At 40.6% G+C, this 24,872-nt stretch overlaps 2 protein-coding genes across 2 annotated transcripts; both read left to right on the forward strand.

Annotated features, from left to right (window-relative positions):
• The first annotated feature begins 3,000 nt into the window (after nt 1-3,000).
• LOC118094588 (vomeronasal type-2 receptor 26-like) lies at nt 3,001-9,342 on the forward strand. Its single transcript, XM_060282043.1, has 6 exons — nt 3,001-3,059; nt 3,376-3,658; nt 4,079-4,942; nt 5,178-5,405; nt 7,657-7,783; nt 8,444-9,342. The coding sequence occupies exons 1-6, from the start codon at nt 3,001-3,003 to the stop codon at nt 9,340-9,342; spliced, it is 2,460 nt and encodes an 819-aa protein (XP_060138026.1).
• A 2,437-nt stretch (nt 9,343-11,779) lies between these two features.
• On the forward strand, nt 11,780-24,050 carry LOC118094589 (vomeronasal type-2 receptor 26-like). Its single transcript, XM_060282044.1, has 6 exons — nt 11,780-11,881; nt 13,844-14,113; nt 14,534-15,397; nt 16,259-16,486; nt 21,802-21,928; nt 23,152-24,050. Exons 1-6 carry the CDS (start codon nt 11,780-11,782, stop codon nt 24,048-24,050), a joined length of 2,490 nt encoding a protein of 829 aa, XP_060138027.1.
• Nucleotides 24,051-24,872: the final 822 nt, after the last annotated feature.

Genomic DNA, 24,872 nt, shown 5'->3' on the forward strand with positions numbered 1-24,872 from the left:
TAATTTTATTTGTCAACTTATATGACTATTGGGTCTTAGGATCTTTTTCGCTTTAAATCATTGGTGTAGGTCTTGGGAAGGAAGTCCAATTCCACTGCTGGTCATGGAGCAAACGGGAAGAGACATTTGTTCTGTTTTCTTTTCACTAAGGAAGCCGTAGGCATAGAGACCCGTGCTTAGGCACATGTGAATGTCTGAACTTCCCTGGGAGTTAGTGTGTTGTTCCTTTATCCTCACTACCTGGTAAAAGCAGCAAGAGGTGGTATTGTAGCCAAGTTTTTCTTTAATTGATTTAGACATTCATTTCTCACGATGTCCTCTAACTAAACAATACCCAGGGAAAACCAACCCTGCCAGCACCCCTGCGAAGTCACCCAAAAGTCTGAGTCAGGGTACTCAAGTCTTTTCCTGGACATCCAATGACTTTCCCCAAGACAAAAAGCAAAGATCCACTCTTTGTCATCTCAGCCACAAGCCCACAAGTTACTCATTAGCCATAATCAAGCTGCCAGGCACCAGATTCAGAGCAAAAGCTTACAATAAGAAGCCACAAAAGCAAATAGAAGCAAATACTTTATTAAGAGATTACAGTACAAAACAGAACAATTTTACCTTAAAATTACAGTTAAAAAAAGATACAAAGACACATTTGGTACCTGAGTACAGACCGAAAATAACAAAAGCTAGCTTGTCTCGCCCTAAACCCAACAATTAGAAGCACAGGCCCCACCAGCAAGCTTTATCCAAGCATACATGGCTCTTCTGAATGGGGACCATTACATCCTAGATTAAAGACCATTGTCAAGACAGAAAGGCCTGGATGCAAAGCCCAGGATGGTCCAACTTTTCATACCAAGTTGGCTGCAAGAGTACTTTGACATGGAACCCACAGGCCTCACACAGCCTTATCTCACCGTGTTTGTTTGTTTGTTTGTTTGTGTGTGTAAGCACAACATTCTTCCCAGCAACCCTTGCTCTCAGGACTCCTTATCACCTCACATCCAGTTACCCTGGCAACCTTTCAAACCCTTGTCTCTGTTCACATCTTGGGGCAAGGACAGTTCTTTTGCATTGCCATTTTGCATTGCCAATGGCCCTCAGTGGCCTTGTATTGTTTCTTAATGGCCCTAGTTTGGCCTGGGAGTTAGTCCAGGAATTCCTCTGCGGCTTGCAAAATAATAAAAGTCGTACCATTTATTAATTTCTACAAGCGGTCCCCCTCCCAATTTTATGACAATATAAACACACATTCTGGAGTCAGTGTTGTATTGCTGTGAGTGCTCTATTCCTATTTTCAAGCCTACGAAATTTTCCCTGATTAAACCTATCCTGCTTGGCCGCTGGTCTCATACTTTACATTATTTGTTTGGAGAAAAGTTTATTGAATTTTTGTAGAAGTACATTAGATATACATAAAACCTAACCAGCTGTTGGTATCATGACCGTCTGCTGAATAAAATAAATCATGAACATAGAAAAGTTCTTCTGTAGTGATTCCCATTGCAGTGCTGCCTCGCTAGACGAAATTAATTTGTCTAGCGAGTTGCGGTTTCCCATAGGAATGCATTGAAACTTAATCAATGCATTCCTATGGGCTCCGGGGGACTGGCGGCGGGGAAGGCAGGCAGGCAGGCGCTTTGCTCTCTTGCCTGCCTGCCTTCCCCACCGCCTGTCACACGAAGATCGGTGGGCGCTGATAATCCAGTGTCCCACCAAAATTGTACCATCCCGTTTTTGTGGGATAGTGAATTTTGGCTGAGTGCTAGAATCAGATCTAAGCAGAGAATTTGGCTGGAGATTTTTATTATTTTATGTTGTTCCTCAGCCCACCAACTCATTCATAACTTCTGCATTTTAATATATCATGTTGTGTATCTTAGCTTAAAATATTTTAAATATTCCCGATATTTTATATCCTTTATTTATTACAACCCACCTTAATGTGTATATTATAAAATTTTACTTCTACCATTTTTGTTTTTATTCTGTTCAGGTCTATGACAACATGTTTTTTTGGCAGTTGTTCAATTTTCCTGATGTAAAGAGACCTAGTTATTATCTCACCTGTAATTATCAGTCTTGTCATAAATAAATCTCCCTTGGATAATGTCTCAATAGATTCCAAGAGAATACCAGCCATAGTCTAAAGAGAGGTATAAAAACTCCCTCCTGCTAGTCTAAGCAAGGGAGAGGTGATAGGCAGGGAAAGGATTTCTGCTTCTCTATTTGTCGAGTTGCAAAATAGGATTTTCATCTGTGAATTGTTAGGGAAGTGCAGAATACTGAATATACGTTCTAGATGGAAATGAGCATTTCTGATAAGAAATAGTATTTGCCTCAGTATGCTGTTGTTTATTGTGCCTCTTCTATTTCATCTGCCACATATGGTGTGCAAACATACCGGTACCACTAGTTGCGCCATCCATGATCTGTCCAGAATTCCACATGAATACTACCAACCTGGTCATCTTATTATTGGCGGACTTGCTTCTCACCTCTTTACTTCTTTTGGCGAAGAAGACTTCAAGGAAAGGCTACCTATCCATCAACTTCTTGATATCTTGTAAATACTTCATGTGTTAAGTAAACAAATGATACGAAAACATCCCCCAGCTCTAACTGGGCTTATTCAAAAGCAAGTTCCACTGATTTCAGCGGAATTTACTTCTAGGCAGAAATGGTGGGGGGACTTTTGCATAGCTGAGGCGTTGGCTTGGAAGGAGGGAAATGGAGATGTGAATGAGGCTGCCTGTAGGTGTGCTCTCTTCTCCCCATATCCCACCAAATTTCTTCCAAGAAGAGTTTAATAAGCAGACCCACAGCTTAAACTTGCTTAGTTTGAGATGGAAAGTCCTTCTCTGTTTTGAATAATGAACTTCACCTCAGAAAGCCTGGTGTGAGGGGTCTTAGAACTCTACCTCAAAGGAGAAGTGAGCTTTTAAGAGTCCCAGGTGTTCTCATCCCAACTAGGCTAGATTTTTATGATGCTCCTAGTTATAAATGTGTCACAGATCTGAAAGTGATGAGAACTACTCCATTAAGCTTGGGTTTTTTGATCAGTACCTGTAGATATATGTATGTGTATGTTTTGTGCTTTCACATTTCACCAAATGTTGCAGTGCCGTGTTCCAGTCAAGCAATGTATACAAAATGCATATACTGGGGTAAAATGTCAAAAAATAAAATAAAATGCAAATATTAATGTATACAAGTGGAATGCAATGAATTCTTTAAGGGGAAACTGCTTTGCAGATATGTGTATGTTAGAGCAGAATTTGCATGAAAATGTTGAAGAATTGTCATGAGGTTGAAATTTCTATGAAAGAAAATTGCATAGCATATATCCCAAGTTACAGCATAAAATTCTCATTGCAGTATTTTGCCAAAGAACTACCAGCATATCCTGGCCTTGGTATTTGCTGTCAAGGAGATCAATGAGAACCCCAAGATCTTACCTAATATCACCTTAGGCTTCCACATCTATGACAGTTACTTCAATGAAAGGATGACCTACCGGGCTGCTCTGAACCTTCCCTCCACACTTATACCCAACTATAAGTGCAACATCCAGAAACATCTAATAGCAGTTATTGGGGGACTCGACTTTGATTCCTCGCTCCAAATGGCAAACATCTTGAGCATCTACAAGATTCCTCAGGTAAGATACTGCCTTGGGGATTTCACATTCATTCCCCATGATCATCTGACGATTTTATGTCTCTCTCCCACCCCCAGTATTAGTATTCATCCTAATACTTTCTTCCAAAAATCTGTAAGTGCTGGAACATGTGTTCTGAAGAAGCATATTCCTTATTACTCCTCCAGCACGATGGCATTGTAGATACGTAACTCCATTTTGTACAAATGTAGTGCAGTCCAGTATATTCTAAATATTATTTTTTGGTGTATAAGATATAGTTTATAATCTACAGACACATTTGTTACAGAAGCTAAAACATTGTCCCACTGTTCAGGTAAAATAGGAACTGGCTCATCTGCCCTTCTGTGTTTGCAGGCCCTCAAAGGACATATACAGTCTGTCCACTCTTACTGAATATGCACCTTTATTTTCTTTTAGCTCACTTATGGCTCCTTTACTCCAGAGGATGCTGGTCAAAGCCAATCCACTTCCAGCAATAGGATGGTGCCCAATGAAGCCCATCAGTACAGTGGGATTGTTGAGTTACTTCTGCATTTTGGTTGGACGTGGGTTGGGTTGCTTGCTGCAGGTAATGTCAGTGGAGAGAGATTTATTCACACCCTGAAAACTCTGCTTTCCCAGAAAGGCATTTGCTTGGCCTTCTCAGAGAGAACCGTGAAAACAGCATATTTGGCAGAGTATTACGCCATGTATTCCCAATGGATCCATATTTATCAAGTTATTATGAAAAATAAAGCCAAGGTTGTTGTTTTCTATGGAGAAACAGAGTCTATGCTTAGCTTGCGAATAATGGTAGCACTAGGAGCAATGGACAATGGAACCAAGACGTCTGAGGGCAAAGTGTGGATTCTGACAGCACAGCTGGATTTCACAGCACTGACCTTTCAAATGAACTGGGATATGCAAATCTTCCACGGTTCACTCTCCTTTAGAGTTCATTCAAATGTGGTACAAGGATTCAAAGCCTTTCTTCAGGTCCAAAATCCATTTGAGGCAAATGGAAATGGTTTTCTCAAGCAGTTTTGGGCACAAGTCTTTGTCTGTTTATTTCCAAACTCCAGTACAGAAGAGCAGACCAGTGACACCTGCACTGGAGAGGAGAAGCTGGAAGATCTCCCTTCATCTGGTTTTGAGATGAGCATAACAAGCCACAGCTACAGTGTCTATAATGCTGTCTATGCCGTAGCACATGCTCTACATGCCATGTTCTTGCCCAGGACCAAATTCAAGGCAGTAGTGGAAGGAGGAATGCAAGAGTTTCAGAAGCTGCAGCCTTGGCAGGTAAGGCCTATCACGCGGTACAATTTATTAGACATGGGCAGTGATATATAACCCTGGACATTTTCGAGCACTCAGTGCAGGATCATATCCACCCCCTTGCTATGTGAACACTCTCAGGAATGGACTGTGTTTGCATAGCACTACCTGCATGTGCTGACAGTCTGGAGGCATCCTGAGTGCCAATAAGGAGAGACATGAGCATTACTTTTTGATTTCTATTTCCTTTTCAATGCAGCTCCACCCCTTTCTTAGGAGTGTCTCCTTTAACAACTCTGCTGAAGAAATGATATCTTTCAGTGAGAACAGGATAGTAGAAGCTGGCTTTGATATTACCAATCTGGTCACTTTCCCAAATAACTCCTTCATGAGAGTCAAGGTTGGAAGAGTAGGTGTGGAGGCTACCCCTGGCCGGGAATTCACCCTTGATGACAACCAAATAGTGTGGCACAGAAGCTTTCACCAGGTGAGGCATAATTCCTACATCTATGAGAGATAGGGAAATAGAATGTTATTGTACTTGCAGGCCATCAGTCCAGCACATACCTGCCTTTCCAGCCGGAGTCAAAACATTTTCCTCTGCACTGCTTGAGAATAATAGAATAATGGAAGTCATCCTGGAAGTTATGTAGTCCAATCCCCAGTGATGCAGGAAGCTCAACATAAGATGAGCTTGCTGGATCAGGACCATGCCCAACAAGTCCAGGATAATGTAATGGCCTGTCTTGTTCAGTATCCGGACACGACACTTGGCTTTTGGCTTAGGCTCTTTCTGTCCCTGTGAACCACTTGAGTCTCTTGACAAAAAAAGGGTGTTTGTGGCTTGGAGATCAAATGCTGTTTGGTGAGAAGGAAGCAGGTGACATGGAGGTTTGTGGACAGCTGTTCTTTGTCACCAACTGTAGAATGAGGAAAGAGGTTTCTTAGATTGCGGGAGAATCAGCTCTTCCCAGGGATGCTCACCTGGCGTCTCCTTACATATCTTTAAGCACCAAGCTAAAAAATTCTTCCCAGGCCATGGGTAGATTAAACCATCTATGGCCTTTTAACCTGTTTTGTCTGTTTGTTTCATTTGTTATTGTTGTGCATTTTTGTATTTTTACAATATTTTATATTGTAAAGTGCCCTTGGATGGAGGGTGGTACAGAAAATAAATGAATGACTAAATGAATGAATGAATGAATGAATGAATAAATAAATAAATAAATAATATGGTTCCCAGAATGGCTAGAGAGATGCTTTGGGGAAACCCTGAGCAGAAGACCACTCTCCTCTTTTGTGGTTTACATCAACTGGTATTCAGCAACATACTGCCTATGACTATGGAGACATAACCTCTCTCAAGGCTAGGACTCATTGGTAGCTTCTCCTCCACTGATAGACTTATCCTCCAACTTAGTTGGTCTTTAAGGTGCTACTGAAGGAAATTTTTTATTTTACTTTGACCCAGACCAACACGGCTACCTACCTGTTATCCTCCATTAGGTTTTCTAATCCTCTGTTAAAGCCACCCAGCTTGGTGGCCTTCACCGCCTCCTTTTGGAGTGAGTTCCATAGTTTTAAATATACTGCATGAAGAAGCACTTTCTTTTACTTGTCCTGAATCTTCCGATAGACGTCATTGGAGGTCACTGAGTTTTAGTGTTATGAGAGAGGGATAAAAACTTTTCTTCATCCACCTCCTCATTTTCTTCTTCCTAGCATCACTTATCCCATGTTACTACCCACCTCACATCTTGATTGTTTCTAGAGAAGAGCTTAAATGGACCAGTTTGCAGCTAATTATGACTGGGCTTTCAGCAGTTTAATACCCTTTCAGGTTTTGCAGGAAGTAATTTTTCCTTCAAATATTACGTCTTTTCCCCAAGGCTGTTTCAAACCATTTGTCCCGGGAGGACCAGTTTTAGTTCCTTTCACTCCAAAAACAACAACACCCATCTAAGTTACCATAGCTTTGGCATTAGATTCTTTATAATTTTACTGAGACACCAAAGGCAAATTCAATTATTGGTGTGTGTAGTGTGCTTAAATTAGCCACTTGTATCCTAGGGAAAAAGGAACTGTGGGCTAGGGATGGAGGACAATTTCATATAGCAACAATTTAACGAAAACTGATTGACTTTGTATCTCTCAGATTGGTACACAGATGGAAGGATCATTAATTATCCTTCAGGTTTCACATTTCTGTGAATTTTGTGGTCTAGTTCTCAACTGAAAATGGACAAGATTGATTTGAAAAATACACATTGAAGTACAAAATATGTCTGAAGATGCAGCAATTAAGATAAAAAGCATGGCAGGAAGTGTGAAGGGGGCTTCTAAGAGCATTTGGCGGAACTCCTTTCAACTCTCATCATATTTGGGGATGAAGATAACAACACAGAGTTATAGGGAGGCTTCTAAGCATGTCCAGCCTTTTTAATACTTTCTGTTCAGTATGGGAAGGTTGGTGGTGAAACAAGTATTCCTTTTATGTATGGGGGAAGGGCTGGTGAAAATGAACCTCCAGTTCCCTTCCCAGTTTGAGCCTTCAGGCATTCTTTTTCACAGACGGTCAGTTTCAGCATTCTTTTTAAAAACTACTAATAGCAAAACAAATAGTTTGGCCCTCAGTAGTTTAGTGTCTTTCTACTACTGGCTGGGCAAAGAAAAATGTAACCCAAAGCATTAAAAATTTACGTGTGATAAAATGCTTGTGTGCTTATTAATATGAGCAGGTTCCACCCCTTTCTGAGTGTAACCCAAGTTGCCCTCCTGGTTCCAGCAAGGAAAAGAAGGAGGGGGAGCCATTCTGCTGCTATGATTGTGCTCCTTGTCCTCAAGGCAAGATTTCATCCCAGAAGGGTAAGAGACACGAGATATGTACTTTTCAAACATATGTCATGTTAGAAGTTGTTGGAAAAGTTAAGTAAATAGGTAAATAATGGCTATTTTGGCAGACCCTCCAAGTATCCCTATTTTCCAGGGACATTCCTGTTTCTGATTTGATCCCAGAATGTCCCACTTTTCTTTTGGATGTCCCTATTTTCATTGGAGAAATGTTGAAGGGTATGAAGTTATCTAACCCCTGAGCTGTCTGAAGGCAATCCTATATAGGGAGGGTTTTTTAATGTTTAATGTTTCATTATTATTATTATTATTATTATTATTATTATTATTATTATTATATATGTTGGAAGCTACCCAGAGTGGCTGGGGCAACCCAGTATGGGGTATAAATATTAAAATTATCATCATGGAATTGGACATCTCTATTTTCATCAGAGACACGTGGGAGGGTATGATATGGTGAGAATTTACTTCTAAACCACTAAATGCACAATGCATCTTATGGGGACATCCCAAAGAGCATAGGAAAGAGTTATCATGCAGTTATCATGCATCACTTTCAATCTGGTTTGTCTGGAAACACCTGGAAACACCTTTAACCCTAGCAGTTCCATACCAGCAGCATTGGAAGCTCTTCGACACATCTGAAATCTGAATGTATTATTTTCTCTCCAGACATGGATGACTGTGTTGCATGCCCTGAAGATCACTATCCAAACAGGGACCAATCACAATGCATTCCAAAGACCATCAGCTTCCTGTCTTTTAAAGAGCCTCTGGGGATGAGCTTAGCATTGTTTGCTCTTTCTCTCTCTCTCCTCACAGTGGTGGTCCTAGCCATCTTCATTAAACATCAGGACACACCCATTGTCAGAGCAAACAACCGGGACCTCACCTACACTCTCCTCATTTCACTCCTGCTCTGCTTTCTCTGCCCACTGATCTTCCTCAGCCCTCCAGAAAGAGTGAGCTGCCTGCTCCGACAAATGGCTTTTGGCCTTGTTTTCACAGTGACTGTTTCTTGTGTGCTGGCCAAAACTATCACAGTGGTTCTGGCCTTTGTGGCCACCAAACCAGGATCCAGAATGAGGAAGTGGGTGGGGAAAAGACTCGGAAGTGCCATTGTGTTTTCTTGTTCCCTTATCCAAGCGGGCATTTGCACTGTGTGGTTGGGAACCTCTCCCCCATTCCCTGATTCCGACATGCACTCTGTGATGAGGGAAATCATTCCAGGCTGCAATGAAGGGTCAGTTCCCCTGTTTTACTCTGTCCTGGGCTACATGGGTTTTTTAGCCATTATCAGCTTTGTTGTGGCCTTTTTTGCCAGGAAATTGCCTGAGAGCTTCAATGAGGCCAAATTCATCACCTTCAGCATGTTCTTGTTTTGTAGTGTTTGGATCTCCTTTGTTCCGGTCTACCTGAGCACCAAGGGGAAATACATGGTGGCTGTGGAGATCTTCTCCATCTTAGCCTCCAGTGCTGGCTTAATGGGTTCCATCTTTTCTCCAAAATGCTACATCATTGTGTTAAGACCAGATCTGAATAGCAAGGAGCAATTAATAAAAAGGAAGTAGTAAATTATCCTATCATCTCTGTTTTCCATTTTACCAGAATATGGATAATATATTCTCTTTCTCCATATCATATCATGTTGTATTTTATGTTTGGTATTGCCTGGCATTTTCTGGAAATCTTCAAAGATTTTTATTTATGTCCTTTGTTGCAGCTGAAACAAGTAACTGTTATGGATTGAGCTTTGGTTTTGGTCTTTGAGCAGGACATATAGCTAGAACCATTGGTTTTTCAATACTGGTTAGAGACTACTCTCCTTTCAACACATTGTAAAAAGAGAAAAACCCCAAAAGAATTATAATATGGCAGGAAAAATGCCGAAAATAAGAGATTGTCTTCAAAAATCTTCAACAGAAAAATCTTTTTCTTCTTATGGTTTGGGAAGGGGTGGAAGAAGGCTGGCGGGGCCACATGTTGGACCACTGTGCTTCAGCCAATCAGGCCTTAGGGCCTATTTCCCACAGACAAGAATGTGTTCATCCATGAAGCCATGCAGCTAAGTACGTGGATTTCTGTGCAGTCACTGTGTCCTTGATGCAAACATGCACCAGACACTCAGGTGGTAAGCTGCACTAATTGATGGCATGCAGTTATATCTATGAACATAAATGAATGGGGGACGGATCTAGTAAAGCTTTAGTCTGTGTCTATGTGTATAATATATAAACACATGTTCTGCTGCTGTGAGTACTCCATTCCTATTTTCAATCCTGGGAATTATTCCCTGATTAAATCTATTTTGTCTGACTGTTCTCATTATCTGTAAAGATAAAAAGAGATACTGTATTTTGAAGTGATTCTCAAGATTGGAGGTAGCCCCACCAGACTGGTGTTTGAGATCTAGGTGGTCTACGAGGACTATGAGATTTAGCAATATTAATAACAAATGGATACCATGTAACATCAAAATTATCCCATTTCTTTATACCCTCAATGATTCACGTATGTTGGGTCAAATGTTTATATGATGTTATGCCCCAAACAATTTTGTACCTCCCCTCCTTTGTGGGCACAGAACCACCACTTTCAAATATTAGCTAGTTCCAGCTATACTGTAGCCAGTAACACAACGTAATAATCCTCTATATTGAATTCCACGACCATTGCCACTTCCAACTGAGAAGAGGGCTAGAATCTGATATAAGTAAAGGATTTGGCTGATAATTTTTATTCTTGTTATGTTATTCACCCTATCCCACCGACTGTTTTCTTTTTACTCTGTTTAGGTCTGTAACTTCACAATAAATAATTCGATCCTGTGAAGGGAGTGTAATCCCTTTCTCCTCCACCCTGCCCCCTCCCCAGCTCCAGGTGCAAAACCTTGGAAATTACACCTCTTTTGGTTGCACATATATTATTTATGTGCATTTAAATGTGTGCGTTAAGAGGTAAATTAAAGTGTCTCCATTAGAAATCAATAGCCATGGAAGAACCTGCTAATTTCTATTTTACCAGTTTCTCATTTTGCCTATCTTAAATTCAGTTCTCCACATTTTGGCAACGAATTGTAATTCTTTTTTTATTTAAAAATATCCTCATGAAAATTCTTAGCCAGGCCTGTGATTCATCTAGTAATGGAGAAAATGCTCCCAATCTCAATATGCATTGGCTTAGAATAAACCAAGCAATTTTCCCTTCCTCCTACAAAATAAAAAAATTGCTCAGCTGATCCCAAGTCAACTGAAACAAATTGAGTCCCCACCATTTACCTGAAAGTCTTCAAGACCACTTCCCCCATCTAAGCCTGCTCTTCAATCTATGGGATAACCAGCCTTCATATAACCAATGTGCTTAAGTCTAATTAACACATGACAGGATTACCTGCCTTGGCAGGTTTAGCTCACTTTCGGAGGGGCCAGGCAATGAGGCCTGTTGTTTTCCTCCAGTGTACCTGAGAAACACAACATGTGATGTCTAAGATGGTTGCTCCAAGCTCAGACCACATGGCACTCACAAGCCTCTCTTGCATTCCTATACCAATAATTTGGAACCTTCATCACCATAACCAAGCCAAGTTTTTCTGCCTTTTTTTTTGACTGATGTATGGAAAAACACATGAACTTGACCTTTGAAGAGTTTGTAAGTAAACCAGTTCTTAACCTACCAGATGTGTGGTCTTTTTGTATGCTAAGGGAAAAGTGGTTTTTGAAACATACAAGGTCATATTTTAAAGGTCTAACAGCCTATATTTCCATGCTTTACTTTGCTACATAATTCGTGATTTAAAATCTCTGCTGGGGTTCTCCCATCCAAACCTGGGTTTTGGCATACAGGGAATTTTTATAACTATTTTTCCTTGCCACCAACACAAACCATCTACCAAACTCCGTCCCGTTCACCATCTTTTTGTTTTGTATTGGTATAATTGTGACTAAACTAATAAACAAATGGTCAGGTCAGAAATGTAAGCACGTTAGATTAATCATTTGCACTGGTCAGATGAAGCATTTCAGCATTGATAACAGACTGACTGAAGAAGAATTGAAGAAGTATGTGTATGGAAATGCAGAAGAATTTTGTTACTATAAGGAACCAGAAGAGGTAATGGAGGGAAGCCATGAGGTCTAAAGAACCTCAAAGATAAGGTTTTGAAATCTTTTCATGAATGGGGATGGGGGGATATTTTTTTTTGTTTTCTGTAGTTAATTGTGGAAATTAATTGTGAATAAACCAAAAAAAATTATTTACAAAAAATATGCTGTATAGCAAATGAATAGAAACCACGTACGGTAACATCAAAATCATTCCTTTTCTCTATACCCTCCATGACTCGCCTATGTTGGGTCAAATGTTCAGATAATCCAGTGTCCCACCAAAATTGTACCATCCCGTTTTTCTGGGATATTGAATTCCATGATCATTACCACTTCTGATTGAGTGCTAGAATCAGATCTAAGCAGAGAATTTGGCTGGTGATTTTTATTCTTTGTATGTTGTTCCTCAGCCCACCAACTCATTCATAACTTCTGTATTTTAATATATCATGTTGTGTATCGTAGCTTGCTTTAAATATTTTAAATGTTCCTGATATTTTATATCCTTTATTTATTACAACCCACCTTAATGTGTATATTATAAAATTTTACTTGTACCATTTTTGTTTTTATTCTGTTCAGGTCTATGACAACATGTTTTTGCCAGTTGTTCAATTTTCCTGATGTAAAGAGACCTAGTTATTATCTCACCTGTAATTATCAGTCTTGTCATAAATAAATCTCCCTTGGATAATGTCTCAATGGATTCCAAGAGAATACCAGCCAAAGTCTAAAGAGACATATAAAAACCCCTTTGTGCTAGTCTAAGCAAGGGAGAGGTGATAGGCAGAGAAAGGATTTCTGCTTCTCTTTTGGTCGAGTTGCAAAATAGGATTTTAATCTGTGAATTGTTAGAGAAGTGCAGAATATTGAATATACGTTCTAGATGGAAATGAGCATTTCTGATAAGAAATAGTATTTGCCTCAGTATGCTGTTGTTTATTGTGCCTCTTCTCTTTCATCTGCCACGTATGGTGTGCAAACATACCACTAGTTGCGCCATCCATGATCTGTCCAGAATTCCACATGAATACTACCAACCAGGTCATCTTATTCTTGGCGGACTTGCTTCTCACCTCTTTACTTCTTTTGGCGAAGAAGACTTCAAGGAAAGGCTACCTATCCATCAACTTCTTGATATCTTGTAAATACTTCATGTGTTAAGTAAACAAATGATACAAAAACATCCCCCAGCTCTAACTGGGCTTATTCAAAAGCAAGTTCCACTGATTTCAGCGGAATTTACTTCTAGGCAGAAATGGTGGGGGGACTTTTGCATAGCTGAGGCGTTGGCTTGGAAGGAGGGAAATGGAGATCTGAATGAGGCTGCCTGTAGGTGTGCTCTCTTCTCCCCATATCCCACCAAATTTCTTCCAAGAAGAGTTTAATAAGCAGACCCACAGCTTAAACTTGCTTAGTTTGAGATGGAAAGTCCTTCTCTGTTTTGAATAATGAACTTCACCTCAGAGTGCCTGGTGTGAGGGGTCTTAGAACTCTACCTCAAAGGGGAAGTGAGCTTTTAAGAGTCCCAGGTGTTCTCATCCCAACTAGGCTAGATTTTTATGATGCTCCTAGTTGTAAATGTGTCACAGATCTGAAAGTGATGAGAACTACTCCATTAAGCTAGGGTTTTTTGATCAGTACCTGTAGATATATGTATGTGTATGTTTTGTGCTTTCACATTTCACCAAATGTTGCAGTGCCGTGTTCCAGTCAAGCAATGTATACAAAATGCATATACTGGGGTAAAATGTCAAAAAATAAAATAAAATGCAAATATTAATGTATACAAGTGGAATGCAATGAATTCTTTAAGGGGAAACTGCTTTGCAGATATGTGTATGTTAGAGCAGAATTTGCATGAAAATGTTGAAGAATTGTCATGAGGTTGAAATTTCTATGAAAGAAAATTGCATAGCATATATCCCAAGTTACAGCATAAAATTCTCATTGCAGTATTTTGCCAAAGAACTACCAGCATATCCTGGCCTTGGTATTTGCTGTCAAGGAGATCAATGAGAACCCCAAGATCTTACCTAATATCACCTTAGGCTTCCACATCTATGACAGTTACTTCAATGAAAGGATGACCTACCGGGCTGCTCTGAACCTTCCCTCCACACTTATACCCAACTATAAGTGCAACATCCAGAAACATCTAATAGCAGTTATTGGGGGACTCGACTTTGATTCCTCGCTCCAAATGGCAAACATCTTGAGCATCTACAAGATTCCTCAGGTAAGATACTGCCTTGGGGATTTCACATTCATTCCCCATGATCATCTGACGATTTTATGTCTCTCTCCCACCCCCAGTATTAGTATTCATCCTAATACTTTCTTCCAAAAATCTGTAAGTGCTGGAACATGTGTTCTGAAGAAGCATATTCCTTATTACTCCTCCAGCACGATGGCATTGTAGATACGTAACTCCATTTTGTACAAATGTAGTGCAGTCCAGTATATTCTAAATATTATTTTTTGGTGTATAAGAAATAGTTTATAATCTACAGACACATTTGTTACAGAAGCTAAAACATTGTCCCACTGTTCAGGTAAAATAGGAACTGGCTCATCTGCCCTTCTGTGTTTGCAGGCCCTCAAAGGACATATACAGTCTGTCCACTCTTACTGAATATGCACCTTTATTTTCTTTTAGCTCACTTATGGCTCCTTTACTCCAGAGGATGCTGGTCAAAGCCAATCCACTTCCAGCTATAGGATGGTGCCTAATGAAGCCCATCAGTACAGTGGGATTGTTGAGTTACTTCTGCATTTTGGTTGGACGTGGGTTGGGTTGCTTGCTGCAGGTAATGTCAGTGGAGAGAGATTTATTCACACCCTGAAAACTCTGCTTTCCCAGAAAGGCATTTGCTTGGCCTTCTCAGAGAGAACCGTGAAAACAGCATATTTGGCAGAGTATTACGCCATGTATTCCCAATGGATCCATATTTATCAAGTTATTATGGAAAATAAAGCCAAGGTCGTTGTTGTCTATGGAGAAACAGAGTCCATGCTTAGCTTGCGAATAATGGTAGCACTAGGTGCAATGGACAATGGAACCAAGACACAAGAGGGCAAGGTGTGGATTCTGACAGCACAGCTGGATTTCACAGCATTAACCTATCAAATGAGCTGGGATATGCAAATCTTCCAGGGTTCCCTCTCCTTTGCAGTTCATTCAAATGTGGTACAAGGATTCAAAACCTTTCTTCAGGTGCAAAATCCATTTGAGGCAAATAGAAATGGTTTTCTCAAGCAGTTTTGGGCACAAGTCTTTATCTGTTCATTTCCAAACTCCAGTACAGAAGAGCAGACCAGTGACACCTGCACTGGGGAGGAGAAGCTGGAAAATCTCCCTTCATCTGGTTTTGAGATGAGCATAACAAGCCACAGCTACAGTGTCTATAATGCTGTCTATGCCGTAGCACATGCTCTACATGCCATGTTCTTGCCCAGGACCAAATTCAAGGCAGTGGTGGAAGGAGGAATGCAAGAGTTTCAGAAGCTGCAGCCTTGGCAGGTAAGGCCTATCACGCGGTACAATTTATTAGACATGGGCAGTGATATATAACCCTGGACATTTTCGAGCACTCAGTGCAGGATCATATCCACCCCTTTACTTGCGTGCAGAGAAGCTGTGCTGCTCCTTCACACGCAGTTTCTCTGCACACAAGTTAAGGGGCCGATTTGATCCTACACTGAGAGGAGAAGTGAGAGTTGGCAGAGAGAGGCAGACAAAGCTGAAAAAAAATGCAGCTGTGGCTGAGGAAAGGAGATGGGAAAGATTGGGCACAGCCCCTAAAATGGCTGTCCATGACCAGCAAAAAAAGGGTATTTTTTTAAACATTTACTTACTTACATATATACTTACTTACTTACTTTCTTATTTACGGTACTTAGTACGTACTTTCTGAAATCGTTAATTGAAGTCATCTTTGTTAGAAATCCTGGGAAGCCAAGTTTTTTGGCAAGTACTCTTTGGTGAGAGAACCCCAGCAGAGATTTAACATGGCAAAGTAAAAGTGTGGAGATCTAGATTGTAAAACTGTAAACATGTCCTTTCCACTAAACCCCCAAACACTCCATGTCCCTAGCACAAAGATGGACCACACATTTAGTAAGTTACAACAATCAAAGATCAGATTCATGTGCTTTTCTATATTCAGTAGCAGTCACAAAATGGTAAAAGTTCCTAAACTACTGGTATAGAAACATTAGATTCAGACAATGGAAATCGTCAGCTTGTTATGCGAACACTCTCAGGAATGGACTGTGTTTGCATAGTACTACCTGCATGTGCTGACAGTCTGGAGGCATCCTGAGTGCCAATAAGGAGAGACATGAGCATTACTTTTTGATTTCTATTTCCCTTTCAATGCAGCTCCACCCCTTTCTTAGGAGTGTCTCCTTTAACAACTCTGCTGAAGAAATGGTATCTTTCAGTGAGAACAGGATAGTAGAAGCTGGCTTTGATATTACCAATCTGGTCACTTTCCCAAATAACTCCTTCATGAGAGTCAAGGTTGGAAGAGTAGGTGTGGAGGCTGCCCCAGGTCAGGAATTCACCCTTGATGACAACCAAATAGTGTGGCACAGAAGCTTTCACCAGGTGAGGCATAATTCCTACATCTATGAGAGATAGGGAAATAGAACGTTATTGTACTTGCAGGCCATCAGTCCAGCACATACCTGCCTTTCCAGCCGGAGTCAAAACATTTTCCTCTGCACTGCTTGAGAATAATAGAATAATGGAAGTCATCCTGGAAGTTATGTAGTCCAATCCCCGGTGATGCAGGAAGCTCAACATAAGATGAACTTGCTGGATCAGGACCATACCCAACAAGTCCAGGATAATGCCAATGGCCTGTCTTGTTCAGTATCTGGACATGGCACTTGGCTGTTGGCTTAGGCTCTTTCTGTCCCTGTGAACCACTTGAGTCTCTTGACAAAAAAAGGGTGTTTGTGGCTTGGAGATCAAATGCTGTTTGGTGAGAAGGAAGCAGGTGACATGGAGGTTTGTGGACAGCTGTTCTTTGTCACCAACTGTAGAATGAGGAAAGAGGTTTCTTAGATTGCGAGAGAATCAGCTCTTCCCAGGGACGCTCACCTGGCGTCTCCTTACATATCTTTAAGCACCAAGTAAAAACATTCCTCCCAGGCCATGGGTAGATTAAACCATCTATGGCCTTTTAACCTGTTTTGTTTGTTTGTTTCATTTGTTATTACTGGTATGTTGTGCATTTTTGTATTTTTAAACAAAAAAAAAAGGATTTTATATTGTAAAGTGCCCTTGGATGGAGGGTCGTACAGAAAATAAATGAATGACTGAATAAATAAAAATATGGTTCTCAGAATGGCCAGAGAGGTGCTTGTGGGAAACCCTGAGCAGAAGACCACTCTCCTCTTCTGTGGTTTCCATCAACTGGTATTCAGCAGCATACTGCCTATGACAAAGGAGACATAACCTCCCTCAAGGCTAGGACCCATTGATAGCTTCTACTCCACTGATAGACATCCTCCCAGGCGCGGTGCTAGGGCTTTTTGCGCCCTAAGCAAAACACTTTCTGGCGCCCCCCGGGCGCATGCGTCATGATGCACGCACGCCCCAGCGGCCACCTCGCTGCGCCTCTCACCTGTTCAGTTGAGGCGGCCCCAGGCTGCCGCTCCTTGTGCGAAGCTTCGGAGGTGTGCGGGGATCGCTGGGAGTGTGAGCCTGGGGCCGGGGCTGCCTCCTCCCGCTCTCTGCTCCACTGCAGCCTGCAAGACCCTGCTGATTATGCTGGCTGGCGGGCCCCGCTCGTCCTTCTGCTGCTGCCGCTTCTCTGCCGCTCCCCGCGCACCTCCGGAACTTCTCGCTGGGAGTGCAAGCCTGGGGCCGCCTCGCCCGCCTTTCAGCTGTTCAGAGGAGGCGGCCCCAGGCCCGCGCTCCCCACGCGCCTCCGGATAGCGGCCTGAGGCAGCACCGGCGGGTGGCGGTGGGCGGCCTGGTCAGCGCCCCCTCCTAGTTTGCCTTAATGGAAGCGCCGGGGCTGTATCCTCCATTAGTTTTTCTAATTCTCTGTTAAAGCCATCCAGCTTGGTGGCCTTCACCGCCTCCTTTTGGAGTGAGTTCCATAGTTTTAAATATACTGCATGAAGAAGCACTTTCTTTTACTTGTCCTGAATCTTCCGATAGACGTCACTGGAAGTCACTGAGTTCTAGTGTTATGAGAGAGGGATAAAAACTTTTCTTCATCCTTGAAGTACCAAAAATTAGTGAATGGAATATTAGAAAAGGGGGTAGTCCCAAAGACGTGGCAGGAAGCATTTGTAACCTTAATCCCAAAGGGGGGAAGGAAGAGGTAGGAAATTATAGGCCAATATCATTGTTAAATGTTGATTATAAAATCTTTGCGGATATTCTAGCTACTAGAATTAAAGGAATATTAAACAGAATCATAGGGCAGGAACAACAGGGTTTTTTACCCCAAAGGAAGATGTATAATGACATAAGAGTTCTCCTGAACCTATTTGAATATATAGATTGGAGCCCCAGTAAAAAAACTGCGTTCATTTTTCTGGACGCTGAAAAGGCTTTTGATAATTTAGAGTGAGGATTTATGAAAGGCGCCCTAGGTAAATTGGGAATAAGGGGTAAATTTATGGAAGCAATTAAGGCAATCTATAACCAACAGTCGGCCAGACTAATCATTAATGGGAAATGATCAGAGGAATTCGGAATATCCAAGGAACTCGCCAAGGATGCCCCCTATCACTGCTATTGTTCATTGCGGCTTTGGAATTTTTGATTTGTGATATAAAGAACGATGAAGAACTTAAAGGCATCTCAGTGGGGGGAAGGATCTTTAAATTAAGGGCATTTGCCGATGATATTATTATAATGATGGAAGACCCAATTGAGGGAATGAATAAATTGGAACAGAAATTGTTAAATTATGGAGAATCAGCTGGCTTCAAAGTAAATGGGAAAAAAACCAAAATAATGACAAAAAAGTTGAGGAAAGATGAATTGAATAAATTGAAGAATATTATTGAGTGGGAAATAACGAATAAAATAAAATATCTAGGAATAATAATAACACCCAATAATGTTAATTTATTTGAGGACAATTATATTAAAACATGGAAGGGGATTAGAGAGGATTTGGACAAATGGGGAGGATTAAATTTGACATTTTCAGGGAGAATAGCGATGATTAAAATGATGGTATTACCCAAAATATTGTTTTTATTCCAAATGATACCAATCAGAATTAAAAAAGAGACATTTGACACATGGCAAAAGGATATTAGTAGGTTTATTTGGCAAAAGAAAAAAGCAAGGGTTCAATTCAGGTTGCTGACAGATGCCAAAGAGAGGGGAGGCTGGGGGGTTCCCAACTTGAAGATTTATCATGCGGCGGCGTGTATATGCTGGATGAGGGAGTGGTTCTTGCTTGAAGATCAGGATTTGCTTAAGCTGGAAGGGTTCAGGAATGCAGGGGGTTGGCATTCGTATCTGTTAAAAGAAAAAACAGGAGATTATAATACCTTCTCCGATCACATTTTCAAAAAATCTTTGTATAATACATGGAATGAATATAAGGAATTATTAGAACCAAAAGTCCCGTGGTGGGCCTCACCTTTGCAGATGTCTTCAATGAGTAAGGAACCTAAAGGCGGGAGGTGGGTAACATATAAAGAATTGGTAGATAAAGTGAATGACCAGTATGTACTAAAACCATATCACCAAATAGAGCAATTTTGTTTGAGCTGGTTTCATTATTGTCAGGTTCAAAGTATTTTTAGTAAACATAAAGTGGTTGGCTTCGTAGAAAATAGATCAAAATTTCAAGAATTATTATTAGACAATCCCAGGAAATCTTTGGCCAAAATCTATAAATTCTTACTCGAATGGGATATGAAAGACGAGGTGGTTAAGCACGTCATGATCAGATGGGCACAAGATGTTGGAAGAACGATCTATAGCGTTCAGTGGGACAAATTGTGGGGGGAGGACCTAAATTTTATGGCCTGCATGGGAATAAGAGAAAACATGTGGAAAATGGTATTCAGGTGGCACCCGACACCGGCCAGATTAGCTAAAATATATAAAAAGGAGGCGGATACATGCTGGAAGTGCAATGTAAGAACAGGAGATTATCTCCAGTGCTGGTGGAGCTGTAATAAAGTGAGCATATTTTGGAATGAGGTATATGAGAAAATGAACAGAATGTTAAAGTGGACATTTGAAAAGAAACCGGAGATCTTCCTTCTAAGCTTAATACCGGAGAACACCCCTAAGGATAGGAGAAACATCCTCCTGTACGCATGTGCAGCGGCCAGAATGGTGCTAGCAAAAAAATGGAAAGGAGACAAAGTTCCATCAGTTCAAGATTGGCACCTAAAATTGGTAGAGTATATGAATTTAGCTAGAATCACAGCAATAATCAGGAAAACACCCAAACAGAAAATAAAAACGGAATGGAATTATGTGGTAGATTATTTTCATAAAGAAGGAGTGAGTTCAAGATGGGCGATTTGTCTAGATTAGCACCAACAAGTTATTAGACAGTTAATTAAAATCAAGGAAGATAGATGCTAATACATATATATATATATATATATATATATATATATATATACAAACATATCCGAGGAATATCTATAAATAGTGAAGGAATATATCTGGAAGTTCTTTTTATTTTATTATACCGTCTTTTTACTGTAACTCTTTTTTTTGTTGTATTTTGTGTGTTTTGTATTTTACGTTCAGTTCTTGTTTTTGTTATCTTATGTACTGTTTCTGTTATTTTTTGTATTTATATGGATTTTATTTCTTAAAAGAAGTAATAAAGATGTTTTTAAAATTTAAAAAAATAAAAATAAAAACTTTTCTTCATCCACCTCCTCATTTTCTTCTTCCTAGCATCACTTATCCCATGTTACTACCCACCTCACATCTTGATTGTTTCTAGAGAAGAGCTTAAATGGACCAGTTTGCAGCTAATTATGACTGGGCTTTCAGCAGTTTAATACCCTTTCAGGTTTTGCAGGAAGTAATTTTTCCTTCAAATATTACGTCTTTTCCCCAAGGCTGTTTCAAACCATTTGTCCCGGGAGGACCAGTTTTAGTTCCTTTCACTCCAAAAACAACAACACCCATCTAAGTTACCATAGCTTTGGCATTAGATTCTTTATAATTTTACTGAGACACCAAAGGCAAATTCAATTATTGGTGTGTGTAGTGTGCTTAAATTAGCCACTTGTATCCTAAGGAAAAAGGAACTGTGGGCTAGGGATGGAGGACAATTTCATATAGCAACAATTTAACGAAAACTGATTGACTTTGTATCTCTCAGATTGGTACACAGATGGAAGGATCATTAATTATCCTTCAGGTTTCACATTTCTCTGATTTTTGTGGTCTAGTTCTCAACTGAAAATGGACAAGATTGATTTGAAAAATATACATTGAAGTACAAAATATGTCTGGAGATACATGAATTAAGATAAAAAGCATGGCAGGAAGTGTGAAGGGGGCTTCTAAGAGCATTTGGCGGAACTCCTTTCAAGTCTCATCATATTTGGGGATGAAGATAACAACACAGAGTTATAGGGAGGCTTCTAAGCATGTCCAGCCTTTTTAATACTTTCTGTTCAGTATGGGAAGGTTGGTGGTGAAACAAGTATTCCTTTTATGTATGGGGGAAGGGCTGGTGAAAATGAACCTCCACTTCCCTTCCCAGTTTGAGCCTTCAGGCATTCTTTTTCACAGACGGTCAGTTTCAGCATTCTTTTTAAAAACTACAAATAGCAAAACAAATAGTTTGGCCCTCAGTAGTTTAGTGTCTTTCTACTACTGGCTGGGCAAAGAAAAATGTTACCCAAATCATTAAAAATTTACGTGTGATAAAATGCTTGTGTGCTTATTAATATGAGCAGGTTCCACCCCTTTCTGAGTGTAACCCAAGTTGCCCTCCTGGTTCCAGCAAGGAAAAGAAGGAGGGGGAGCCATTCTGCTGCTATGATTGTGCTCCTTGTCCTCAAGGCAAGATTTCATCCCAGAAGGGTAAGAGACACGAGATATGTACTTTTCAAACATATGTCATGTTAGAAGTTGTTGGAAAAGTTAAGTAAATAGGTAGATAATGGCTATTTTTGGAAGACCCTCCAAGTGTCCCTATTTTCCAGGGACATTCCTGTTTATGATTCGATCCCAGAATGTCCCATTTTTCTTTAGGATGTCCCTATTTTCATTGGAGAAATGTTGAAGGGTATGAAGTTATCCAACCCCTGAGCAGTCTGAAGGCAATCTTATACAGTGGTGCCTCGCTAGACGAATTTAATTCATCCCACGGGTCTTTTCTTATAACGAAAAAATTTGTCTAGCGAGTCCCATAGGAATGCATTGAATTTTTTTGAATTGTTTTTTGCCCATAGGAACGCATTAATTGAATTTCAATGCATTCCTATGGGAAACCGCGATTCGCTAGACGAAAATGCATTCGTCTAGCGAAGCAACCTCCGCTCGAAAAATCCTTTCGTTAAGCGGAAATTTGGTTAAGCAGGGCGTTCGTTAAGCGAGGCACCACTGTATAGGGATGGTTTTTTAAAAAAATGTTTAATGTTTTATTATTATTTTTATATATGTTGGAAGCTACCCAGAGTGGCTGGGGCAACCCAGTATGGGGTATAAATAGTGAAATTATCACCATGGAATGGGACATCTGTATTTTCATCAGAGACATGTGGGAGGGTATGATATGGTGAGAATTTACTTCTAAACCACTAAATGCACAATGTATCATATGGGGACACCCCAAAGAGCATAGGAAACAGTGCTGAGGTGGAGTTCTCATGCATCGCTTTCAATCTGGTATGTCTGGAAACACCTGGAAACACCTTTAACCCTAGCAGTTCCATACCAGCAGCATTGGAAGCTCTTTGACACATCTGAAATCTAAAAAAATTCCTTCAGTAGCACCTTAAAGACCAACTAAGTTTTTATTTTGGTATGAGCTTTCGTGTGCATGCACACTTCTTCAGATACCTGCATGCACACGAAAGCTCATACCAAAATAAAAACTTAGTTGGTCTGAAATCTGAATGTATTATTTTCTCTCCAGACATGGATGACTGTGTTGCATGCCCTGAAGATCACTATCCAAACAGGGACCAATCACAATTGATTGCTACTGAAGGAATTTTTTTATTTTACTTCGACCCAGACCAACACGGCTACCTACCTGTAACCAGAACATCTGAAATCTGAATGTATTATTTTCTCTCCAGACATGGATGACTGTGTTGCATGCCCTGAAGATCACTATCCAAACAGGGACCAATCACAATGCATTCCAAAGACCATCAGCTTCCTGTCTTTTAAAGAGCCTCTGGGGATGAGCTTAGCATTGTTTGCTCTTTCTCTCTCTCTCCTCACAGTGGTGGTCCTAGCCATCTTCATTAAACATCAGGACACACCCATTGTCAGAGCAAACAACCGGGACCTCACCTACACTCTCCTCATTTCACTCCTGCTCTGCTTTCTCTGCCCACTGATCTTCCTCAGCCCTCCAGAAAGAGTGAGCTGCCTGCTCCGACAAATGGCTTTTGGCCTTGTTTTCACAGTGACTGTTTCTTGTGTGCTGGCCAAAACTATCACAGTGGTTCTGGCCTTTGTGGCCACCAAACCTGGATCCAGAATGAGGAAGTGGGTGGGGAAAAGACTCGGAAGCGCCATTGTGTTTTCTTGTTCCCTTATCCAAGCGGGCATTTGCACTGTGTGGTTGGGAACCTCTCCCCCATTCCCTGATTCCGACATGCACTCTGTGATGAGAGAAATCATTCCAGGCTGCAATGAAGGGTCAGTTCCCCTGTTTTACTCTGTCCTGGGCTACATGGGTTTTTTAGCCATTGTCAGCTTTGTAGTGGCATTTTTTGCCAGGAAACTGCCTGAGAGCTTCAATGAGGCCAAATTCATCACCTTCAGCATGTTCTTGTTTTGTAGTGTTTGGATCTCCTTTGTTCCGGTCTACCTGAGCACCAAGGGGAAATACATGGTGGCTGTGGAGATCTTCTCCATCTTGGCCTCCAGTGCTGGTTTACTGGGTTCCATCTTTTTCCCCAAATGCTACATCATTTTATTGAGGCCTGAGCTGAACAGCAAGGAGCAATTAATAAAAAGGAAGTAGTAAATTATCCTATCATCTCTGTTTTCCATTTTACCAGAATATGGATAATATATTCTCTTTCTCCACATCATATCATGTTGTATTTTATGTTTGGTATTGCCTGGTATTTTCTGGAAATCTTCAAAGATTTTTATTTATGTCCTTTATTGCAGCTGAAACAAGTAACTGTTATGGATTGAGCTTTGGTTTTGGTCTTTGAGCAGGACATATAGCTAGAGCCATTGGTTTTTCAATACTGGTTAGAGACTGCTCTCCTTTCAACACATTGTAAAAAGAGAAAAACCCCAAAGAGAATTAAAATAATGGCAGGAAAAATGCCGAAAATAAGAGATTGTCTTCAAAAATCTTCCAACGGAAAAATCTTTTTCTTCTTATGGTTTGGGATGGGGTGGAAGAAGGCTGGCGTGGCCGCACGTTGGACCACTGTGCTTAAGCCAATCAGGCCTTAGGGCCTATTTCCCACAGACAAGAATGTGTTCATCCTTGAACCCATGCAGCTAAGTACGTGGATTTCTGTGCAGTCACTGTGACCTTGATGCAAACATGCACCAGACACTCAGGTGGTAAGCTGCACGAATTGATGGCATGCAGGTATATCTATGAGGTAAATTAAAGTGTCTTCATTAGAAGTCAATAGCCATGGAAGAACCTGCTAATCTCTATTTTCCCAATCTCTCATTTTGCCTATCTTAAATTCAGTTATCCACATTTTGGCAATGATTTGTAATTCTTTTTTTATTTAAAAATATCCTCATGAAAATTCTTAAGATACACAGCCAGGCCTGTGGTCCATCTAGTAATGGAGAAAATGCTCCCAATCTC

The sequence above is a fragment of the Zootoca vivipara genome, chromosome 13 (genome assembly GCF_963506605.1).
Source record: "Zootoca vivipara chromosome 13, rZooViv1.1, whole genome shotgun sequence".
Taxonomy (NCBI): Eukaryota; Metazoa; Chordata; class Lepidosauria; order Squamata; family Lacertidae; genus Zootoca; species Zootoca vivipara.

What these genes read in the sequence shown, in the direction of transcription:
- LOC118094588 (XM_060282043.1), top strand. Translation starts at nt 3,001, where the DNA reads ATGTGTCACAGATCTGAAAGTGATGAGAACTACTCCATTAAGCTTGGG. An exon ending in GCATCTACAAGATTCCTCAG is followed by an intron (nt 3,659 to 4,078) that starts GTAAGATACTGC and finishes ATTTTCTTTTAG; the next exon opens with CTCACTTATGGCTCCTTTAC. An exon ending in GGCACAGAAGCTTTCACCAG is followed by an intron (nt 5,406 to 7,656) that starts GTGAGGCATAAT and finishes TAATATGAGCAG; the next exon opens with GTTCCACCCCTTTCTGAGTG.
- LOC118094589 (XM_060282044.1), top strand. Translation starts at nt 11,780, where the DNA reads ATGAAGCATTTCAGCATTGATAACAGACTGACTGAAGAAGAATTGAAG. An exon ending in GCATCTACAAGATTCCTCAG is followed by an intron (nt 14,114 to 14,533) that starts GTAAGATACTGC and finishes ATTTTCTTTTAG; the next exon opens with CTCACTTATGGCTCCTTTAC. An exon ending in CAAGATTTCATCCCAGAAGG is followed by an intron (nt 21,929 to 23,151) that starts GTAAGAGACACG and finishes TTTTCTCTCCAG; the next exon opens with ACATGGATGACTGTGTTGCA.